The sequence below is a fragment of the Girardinichthys multiradiatus genome, chromosome 18, assembly GCF_021462225.1.
Source record: "Girardinichthys multiradiatus isolate DD_20200921_A chromosome 18, DD_fGirMul_XY1, whole genome shotgun sequence".
Classification (NCBI taxonomy): Eukaryota; Metazoa; Chordata; class Actinopteri; order Cyprinodontiformes; family Goodeidae; genus Girardinichthys; species Girardinichthys multiradiatus.
The window spans coordinates 38,507,242-38,516,948 of record NC_061810.1 but is presented as its reverse complement, the minus strand read 5'-3'; the positions used below and the strand labels follow the sequence as shown (position 1 = coordinate 38,516,948).

General features: G+C 39.4%; 1 protein-coding gene across 1 annotated transcript; it reads right to left on the bottom strand.

Moving 5' to 3' along the window:
• Nucleotides 1-3,794: 3,794 nt before the first annotated feature.
• Nucleotides 3,795-9,404, bottom strand: LOC124883606 (extracellular calcium-sensing receptor-like). The gene is made up of 8 exons (XM_047390780.1): nucleotides 8,684-9,404; nucleotides 7,946-8,240; nucleotides 7,565-7,854; nucleotides 7,168-7,463; nucleotides 5,779-5,984; nucleotides 5,430-5,651; nucleotides 5,218-5,341; nucleotides 3,795-5,139 (listed from the first exon to the last, which is right to left on the bottom strand). Exons 1-8 carry the CDS (start codon nucleotides 8,941-8,943, stop codon nucleotides 4,235-4,237), a joined length of 2,598 nt encoding a protein of 865 aa, XP_047246736.1. The 5' UTR covers nucleotides 8,944-9,404; the 3' UTR covers nucleotides 3,795-4,234.
• Nucleotides 9,405-9,707: the final 303 nt, after the last annotated feature.

Here is a 9,707-nt window from a genome sequence, read left to right as displayed (position 1 = left end):
TTTTTCCTTTTCGTCAAGAAGGCCAAAGGACGGGACTGACCGCTCTCTTGGAGTGTAACTGCGGATGCGCAACAACGCTTCAAACCCCCCCTTTTTCCCTCTCACTCGCTGACCCAGAAGAAACTTCACCAAGTAAAACCCGTCTTTTATTTAATCTTTTATTTCTTTATTAGAAGGCCTGGGCAGGGTCAGAGGTTGTAGAAGCGATCAGAATCGCTGGTTAGGATCTCATGTGTTCTGATTGATATGTGCATGTAACCTTGCTTATTGAAACTTTGATGTGTTATTTTGATATCGGGATCCGCCGTGGTCCTAGAGCTGCTTGTGTTTTACTATCTGAGAGTCAACGCGGGTGCGTTGTAAGACTGGACTGTTAAACAACCTCATGGTAGAATTCTCCATTTCCCCTTTGTCTTCAATCTCACTGTGCTAGCTTGCCGCCAAAAGTTAGAATCCTTTGTGCTCATGAGTTGGGGGGGGGGGGGGGTTTATGATCAGGAGATCATAAAGTACAGTCGGAGCTGCGCTCCAACCCCCCACCACTCACCACCACACCACTTTTCATATTCTCATTTCCTTCTTCTGTTTTGCCATAAACTGCTGGTTGATTCAATACATACCCACTGCCGTTTGTTGAATTTTGCTTATTTAGATGTTTTACCCCTGTGTTTGTAGAATTTTGCATGTTGAGTAGGTGAAAATGAATAAATATTCACATAGATAAAGAGAGAGCATTTTGTGTTCATTGTGTGCGAAAGTGATTTGTCAGTCAAAATAAGGTTAACGTTCCACACGTTTCGGCAGAAACGGTCGATTAAACAGTGACATCTCCGGCAATAGTTATTAATTATTACGGAGTATTTAACGGTTGTAATTGTCAAAGGCGTTGAGCCATAATTACAACACCAGAAACATCTCTGGTCTCAATTCATAAATGAGGATTTTGGTTAGGAAGTGGATTTTGTCAGGTTATGATTTGTAATTATAATTATTGATCAAGATCAATCAATAATCATAAACCCAACATATACATACACATATACACATATATGTACATACATAGATACATACATACATACATAGATACATACATACATACATACATACAGTATGGGTGTATGTGTGTATGTATGTATGTATGTATATATACAGAGGTTGGACAATGAAACTGAAACACCTGGTTTTAGACCACAATAATTTATTAGTATGGTGTAGGGCCTCCTTTTGCAGCCAATACAGCATCAATTCGTCTTGGGAATGACATATACAAGTCCTGCACAGTGGTCAGAGGGATTTTAAGCCATTCTTCTTGCAGGATAGTGGCCAGGTCACTACATGATACTGGTGGAGGAAAACGTTTCCTGACTCGCTCCTCCAAAACACCCCAAAGTGACTCAATAATATTTAGATCTGAAGACTGTGCAGGCCATGGGAGATGTTCAACTTCACTTTCATGTTCATCAAACCAATCTTTCACCAGTCTTGCTTTGTGTATTGGTGCATTGTCATCCTGATACACGGCACCGCCTTCAGGATACAATGTTTGAACCATAAGATGCACATGGTCCTCAAGAATGGTTTGGCAATCCTTGGCAGTGACGCGCCCATCTAGCACAAGTATTGGGCCAAGGGAATGCCATGATATGGCAGCCCAAACCATCACTGATCCACCCCCATGCTTCACTCTGGGCATGCAACAGTCTGGGTGGTATGCTTCTTTGGGGCTTTTCCACACCGTAACTCTCCCGGTTGTGGGGAAAACAGTAAAGGTGGACTCATCAGAGAACAATACATGTTTCACATTGTCCACAGCCCAAGATTTGTGCTCCTTGCACCATTGAAACCGACGTTTGGCATTGGCATGAGTGACCAAAGGTTTGGCTATAGCAGCCCGGCCGTGTATATTGACCCTGTGGAGCTCCCGACGGACAGTTCTGTTGGAAACAGGAGAGTTGAGGTGCACATTTAATTCTGCCATGATTTGGGCAGCCGTGGTTTTATGTTTTTTGGATACAATCCGGGTTAGCACCCGAACATCCCTTTCAGACAGCTTCCTCTTGTGTCCACAGTTAATCCTGTTGGATGTGGTTCGTCCTTCTTGGTGGTATGCTGACATTACCCTGGATACCGTGGTTCTTGATACATCACAAAGACTTGCTGTCTTGGTCACAGATGCGCCGGCAAGACGTGCACCAACAATTTGTCCTCTTTTGAACTCTGGTGTGTCACCCATAATGTTGTATGCATTTCAATATTTTGAGCAAAACTGTGCTGTTACCCTGCTAATTGAACCTTCACACTCTGCTCTTACTGGTGCAATGTGCAATCAATGAAGACTGGCTACCAGGCTGGTCCAATTTAGCCATGAAACCGCTCACACTAAAATGACAGGTGTTTCAGTTTCATTGTCCAACCCCTGTATGTGTATATGTGTATGTATATATATATGTATATATATGTTTGTATGTGTGTATGTATGTATATATATGTGTATATGTGTATGTATTCTATATATGTATATATATGTGTATATGTGTATATGTGTATGTATATATATATATGTATATATGTATGTATATATATGTATATATATATATATATATATATATATATACATATATAGACAGACTCTACAACCCACCCAAGTGGCTCAGGTAGTGTAGTTCATCCAGGATGGCACATCAATGCGAGCTGTGGCAAGAAGGTTTGCTATGTCTGTCAGGGTGGTGTCCAGAGCCTGGAGGCGCTACCAGGAGACAGGCCAGTACACCAGGAGACGTGGAGGAGGCCGTAGGAGGGCAACAACCTTGCAGCAGGACCGCTACCTCCGCCTTTGTGCAAGGAGGAACAGGAGGAGCACTGCCAGAGCCCTGCAAAATTACCTCCAGCAGGCCACAAATGTGCATGTGTCTGCACAAACGGTTACAAACCGACTCCATGAGGATGGTATGAGGGCCTGACGTCCACAAATGGGGGTTGTGCTCACAGCCCATCACTGTGCAGGATGCGTGGCATTTGCCAGAGAACACCAGGATTGGGAAATTCACCACTGGCGCCCTGTGCTCTTCACAGATGAAAGCAGGTTCACACTGAGCACATTTGACAGACGTGACAGAGTCTGGAGACACTGTGAAGAGTGATCTGCTGCCTGCAACATCCTTCAGCATGACTGGTTTGGCAGTGGGTCAGTAATGGTGTGGGGTGGCATTTCTTTGGTGGGCCGCACGGCCCTCCATGTGCTCGCCAGATGTAGCCTGACTGCCATTAGGTACCGAGATGAGATCCTCAGACCCCTTGTCAGACCATATGCTGGTGTGGTTGGCCCATGGTTCCTCCTAATGCAGGACAATCCTAGACCTCATATGGCTGGAGTGTGTCAGCATTTCCTGCAAGATGAAGACATTGAAGCTATGGACTGGCCCGCCCGTTTCCCAGACCTGAATCCGATTGAGCACATCTGGGACATCATGTCTCGCTCCATGCACCAACGTCATGTTGCACCACAGACTGTCCAGGAGTTGGTGGATGCTTTAGTCCAAGTCTGGGAGGAGATCCCTCAGGAGACTATCCGCCGTCTCATCAGGAGCATGCCCAGGCTTTGTAGGGAGGTCATACAGCCACGTGGAGGCCACACACAATACTGAGCCTCATTTTTACTTGTTTTAAGGACATTACATCAAAGTTGGATCAGCCTGTAGTGTGTTTTTCCACTTTAATTTTGTGTGTGACTCCAAATCCAGTCCTCTATTGGTTAATAAATTTGATTTCCATTGATGATTTTTGTGTGATTTTGTTGTCAGCGCATTCAACTTTGTACAGAACAAAGTATTCAATGAGAATATTTCAATCATTCAGATCTAGGATGTGTTATTTGAGCATTCCCTTTATTTGTTTGAGCAGTGTATATACTACCATATGTACTACTGAGTTCTGAAGGTTAATGAAATAACTAAAATTCAATCATCAGCTTTATTTGTAATCACTCCAACTGTACCGCTAAATGATGATATATCAAGTTTCCATTTAAGAGCACTGAAACAAAATTTAAAATCAAAAAGTGAAAACCAAACTCATATATACACTGTATGTTTAAAATTTCATTTGCTATTTATATATAACCTCCAACAATAGATCAATAGAACAATCCAAGTATTTATGATCCTGAGAAGTTTAGGTTTTGTTGCATGATTTATCACATTACATCGTGTATTCTGGATTTCAAACTTTTAACATTTTAGGTTTGATTTTTGTTCATTAAATATCTCTTGGTGTTCTTCTCTGGCTGAAACAAAATTATCAAGAACTTTGGGAAAAATATGCACAGTATCAGTCCAAAACTGGAGGCTAGAATGGCAAATATCTCCACAGCCACAGTAAATTTTCCAGGAGAGCTGATATATGCTGGGATGAAGGTGATCCACACTGCACAGAATATCAACATGCTGAAGGTTATCATCTTGGCTTCATTAAAATTATCAGGTAGTTTCCGAGCTAGAACAGCTAACACAAAACAAAAAACAGCCAGCAGGCCAATGTAGCCAAGCACAGCCCAGAAGCCAACAGCAGAGCCTAATGCACATTCCAGGATGATCTTCTCCTTGTAGGTGGTTAGATTTTTCACTGGGAAGGGAGGACTTACAACTAACCACACAATACATATTAAAACTTGAAACAATGTGAGGGACATTACAGTCATTCTTTGCTGTGGAGGACCAAACCATTTTATGACATTGTTGCCAGGAAGTGTAGCTTTAAAGGCAATTAAAACCACTATAGTTTTCCCAAGAACACAGGAGATAGAAAGAACAAAGGTGATGCCAAACGCTGTGTGTCGTAGCATACAGGACCATTCAGACGGTGCTCCGATGAATGTTAATGAACATAAGAAACACAGAGTCAGAGAGAAGAGCAGCAGAAAGCTCAACTCAGAGTTGTTGGCTCTGACAATTGGAGTTGTCCTGTGGTAGAAGAAAATCACTGCTGTTGCAAAGGTCAGACAGGCCCCACTAACAGAGAATGTAGCCAGGATCACTGATAGGACTTCATCAAAAGTAAGAAACTCCACAGGTTTAGGGAAACAAGCATCCCTCTTTGAGTTTGGCCAGAATTCTCTGGGACATGGGATGCATTCAGGAGAATCTTAGAAATTAAATCATAAAGGGTTGTTAGTACTTAAATATTTGATGATACAGATTTATAAAAATAAATTACATTCACCTGTGATATTATTGATCTCTCCTTCAGGACATGGTATACAATCATAGCAGCAGATAGGTTTTCCTTTCTGCAACACTTTATAAGTCCCTGGAGCACAACTCTCAGAGCAAACTGAAATCGGGACCTGGAACAGAGATAGAAAATAGAAATATTAAGAAAAAATGTGCGCAACTGTTTTAAGTAGCTGAGTAAATTTGCACTGTTGCCATTACTTCCATTTCTTCATCCACCCAGGTTAAGTTCCTGTTAATACGAAACTCCTGGCCCTTTGGCAGTGACGCATCATAGTACCCCACTGTGACCAGCTCAATAATGCCACTCTCACTCTTCTGCCAGTTGACAATCTCATAAGCAGCCACGGGGTCTCCATTAGCATCAAAAGAGACATGGTAGCCATTTTGGGTAAAGCTGACTTTCTTTAGCTCAGTGAAAACCTAAAACATGCAAATTGTAAAAAATTATAAAATAGGAGCAAGGAGAAACACAAGTGTAAGTGTTATTTAGTGTTATATAATTGTTCAAGAGTAAACATGGGATTGCAGTTTATTCATTTAAACTCACCTGATTAAATTCTAAACTTGTTTGTTTTTTACAGTGAGTTGTGAAATTAGTTTCCTGACACACTGCATTGTGAATAGCGTGTGCAATTGCATAAACAGCCTTGTACACCATGTTAATAATTCTGAACTTAGACGTCTCAGTATACGGGATCTTGAGTGTCTTTAATTCTTCAGTTCCATCACATTGCTTCTTTTCTGCAGAGGTAGCTGAATATAATCAACACAAAATAAGGTGTTGTCATATTTTCATATTATATTTTATTAAGGGTGTAAAGGTACACAAAAATCATGGATCAGTACATACCTTAGTTTTAAAGTTACAGTTCTGCACATTTTTGTTACACTTTGATTTAACAAACATTTTTGATTAAACAAAACATTTTTACATAGTTCAGCAGTGAACAAATAACTTCAAAAATTTGTTTGATTTTATTATGTTTTAAAACTCCAAAGAGTTGCTAGTAAAACTAATTGGACATGTGTTCTGTTGGATCTGTTATTGGATCTGATTATTTTCAAATAAACAAGTATAAGCAGGTATAGTCAATCCCTGGATAAATTAAACAACAATTAAACCACTTGAAAGTTGTTATTTAGGATTTTTTACAAGACTGTGCTGATTGTTGACCATAAAAAAAATTAAATAAACATTTTTGATATATTGACATACCAGTGTATTAGTTGTCCCTGAATGCACCCAAAAAGTTTAGCTTTTGGGGTATCCCATCTCCTCACAGGGAATCCTGCCGACATGTCTGCTGCTTTGCAGGATTTTAGGCTGATTGAATACAACTATTGGAGCACACTTTAGCTAATTTTTCTCCAGTAGCAGTGGCCTTTACATTCAGATTGAAGTTGTTTCTGGTGAAGAGTTAAGCTTTGTGTTGAAAAATGCTGACAAACCTTTGGTCCTGTCATTCTCTCTTTTACCATTGTCACTAGAGCTGAATAAGGAAACTTAATGTTCCTTAAAAAGCAGACTTTAGTAATAAATGGGAGTTCAGCCGGTATGTTTTGGTGTAGTTTTTTAAAGCTGAACAACAGACTACAACTCATTGTACTTTGCTCTGCACATAAACGTGTTTAAGCAATGCTGTATTCGCTTGGTACACATGTATATCAAACCGAAAGGGCTGTACTGAAATTTAGTATTCTTTTAGCACTGCAACTTAGTCATGAAAAATATCTTGTGACATTATCAAAATAACTTTGAATGCCAAAGAAAAAGATTATATATTCATCCTATCTTTTGGAAATTAGTTACAGCTGACACTGACTTTATTAGTTCATTTGTTGCTAAATGGTTTGATCATGTTGGCACGTTGTGACAAAAATTATTTAAATAATATAAACTGAATCAAACTGGGAATTTACCACATCTAGTTCTCACTTTTTGTCAAGCTGCAGTTGAATGCATCCTCCCAGAATTCAGTAAGGACTGAGGAGGCACCCACTTCAGAGGGAGAGAGATCCAGAAGGAAGTCTCTAAAGCCAGGGATGACAGATTGCTGAATGGCTACTCCTATTGCACCTGCACAGAAGCTGAAGCTCATTAATTGAGGGTCTGTTACCCAGCTCTCACTTCCAATCCACTGACGAGGTGGAGGACGGTGTTGATCCAGTTCTTCAAACAGGAATTTTATATCACCATCGGCTATGAATGCCACTACCGCAATTGCTGTTGACCTAAAGAGATAATAGATTTTACTCTATAAACCTTTAAATATTCTTTAAATACTATGAGCTTTAAAAAAAAATTACAAAAGAAAAATCAAAGATTCATAAACCTGCGGATAACATCAGCTACTCTTTGTATCTTGCTTCTTGGGTCGGTCCGATAGAAAGATTCAATGTACTCTACACAGATCCCCTCTCGGCTTGCTGCTACAAGAAAAGATGCCATACCATTTCTTCCATAATCTGAGTCAGAGTGGACCGCTCCTATCCAAGTCCAACCAAAGTGTTTCACCAGTTTGGCCATTGCATCAGCTTGGTAATGGTCACTGGGAATAGTTCTGAAGAAAGTTGGGTACTGCTGCTTATCTGACAGGCATGCACAAGTGGCAAAGTGGCTCACCTAAAGAAAACAAAAATAACAACTGATCTTCGTTACCAAAGGTATACTAAAACAGATCTATTACAGTTTAAAATAACTTCAAACTACTTACAAGAGGAATTTTGAAGGGTCCAAAGATGCGTGACATGCTGATGGATTGTGTGGACCCAGACTCACCAATAACACCCATCAACACACCTGATTGAGAACAATTATCACCTATCTGAAAAACAGGGTCTTCCCCATTTGACAGTTGAAATGCCACATGTATGGCCACAGGCACAGAGGCACATGAGTCATATATCTCATAGCCGAGTTTAATCCCAGGCAGCAGCTCCGTGCTGTTGTTGATCTCCTCAATAGCAAACATCACTGCACGACCGAAGCGCAGTTCACGACTGTTGATACTGCACACAGACATTTAGAACATGTTAGTGCTTCATATGCATCCTATAAGTTCAAATTTTTACAAAGAAGATTACACTTGGAAAACCCACAAATGACAAAAATGTTTGGTATTCTTACAATACATTATCCATAAGGATTAAAGCATTCTTGAAAAAAAAAAGTAAAACAGACATGAGATGGTTAGTCAGTGTACAATTTGTTTTATTAACTTTTGAGTATATTTAAAAACTCAGAGCTTTATCAACATCGATAGGCAAATGGATGTTTACACCGTTGAAATTAATTTTGATGTTATGATGTTTGATGTTATGCAAATCACCACTAAAAATACCCTTATACAAATCATTGCACTTTGCAGCACAGCTCTACATCATATAAATCAAAACTTGACTTTTCAGTATGATACTCCCTCCATTTCCGAACACTTCTGCATCTTACCAACCTCCCTCTGCAAGTGGGTGGCTCAGGCAAGGTGGTGTATGAATGAATCTTTGTAAGCTCCTTGTAGTGGAAGGAAAAAACACCACCAATAATGTAGTCCCCATCCATTGAGAATGTAGGAATACGAGTTGTACCCTGCCGGGTACATTTTACAGGTAAAGCCCCATTGTTTATCCTATCTGACCCAACAAAAGCAAGAACTAAGACAACACATAGATCCACAGCCAGTCCCAAGTCAATAAGGAGGAGTGACATCTCCATCCTGTAAGTCTCTAAAGATGGGTGTGAGTGTTTCTACTGGTTAATATAGCTCTTCTACAGAACATCAGAATTACATCACAGAGATGACACCCCTTGTGGTTGGATTTGTCCATATCATCCGTCAATCCTTTGTTTACAGCATAATTCTTCTTGAATATCCTACATTCTACATAAGCAAAAAAAAAGTTTCCTCAATTGAATACTAACACCTCTGTGATTGCCTATAAACTATTTAGCTCTTGTGTGTTTTTAGTGTTACTCACATATTTGATCTATTTAATCTTTCTTTAGTAAATAGCCTTGTACAGTAGGTTATATTCTTTAATTAAACCTTTACTTTGGAAACTACAGTTGATCCAGAAGTAAATGCTATTGCAGGATTATTTCAATTAAAATTATAAAATTAAGAAGAATTGGATAAAATCAAGAATAAAAGTTAAGCCCATAATTATTCACACCACTGGCAGATTTTAGTTTAATCTTTTAGTTTTATCAACTGTTTACCTTTGTCTCAAAATCATAATGTCTTTTAGTGGCCTAAGCAGAATCCCAATTTGAATCTTAAAGTACCAATGGTAAGATGCCCAAAGCTGGTCAGGAATTATAAAAATGGTTGCTGTAATCCGATATAAAATTTCCCCATAGAATTTTGGAAAGAGTATAAATAATTATATTTTGAAACAGATTTAACAAAAGAGAACAAAAAAATCCAAATTGCATCACACAAAATGTATTAAATTGGTTTAACAATCAAAAATCAGTGC

What these genes read in the sequence shown, in the direction of transcription:
- LOC124883606 (XM_047390780.1), bottom strand. Translation starts at nt 8,943, where the DNA reads ATGGAGATGTCACTCCTCCTTATTGACTTGGGACTGGCTGTGGATCTA. An exon ending in GACCCTTCAAAATTCCTCTT is followed by an intron (nt 7,855 to 7,945) that starts GTAAGTAGTTTG and finishes TGTTTTCTTTAG; the next exon opens with GTGAGCCACTTTGCCACTTG. An exon ending in CAACTGCAGCTTGACAAAAA is followed by an intron (nt 5,985 to 7,167) that starts GTGAGAACTAGA and finishes GATTATATTCAG; the next exon opens with CTACCTCTGCAGAAAAGAAG.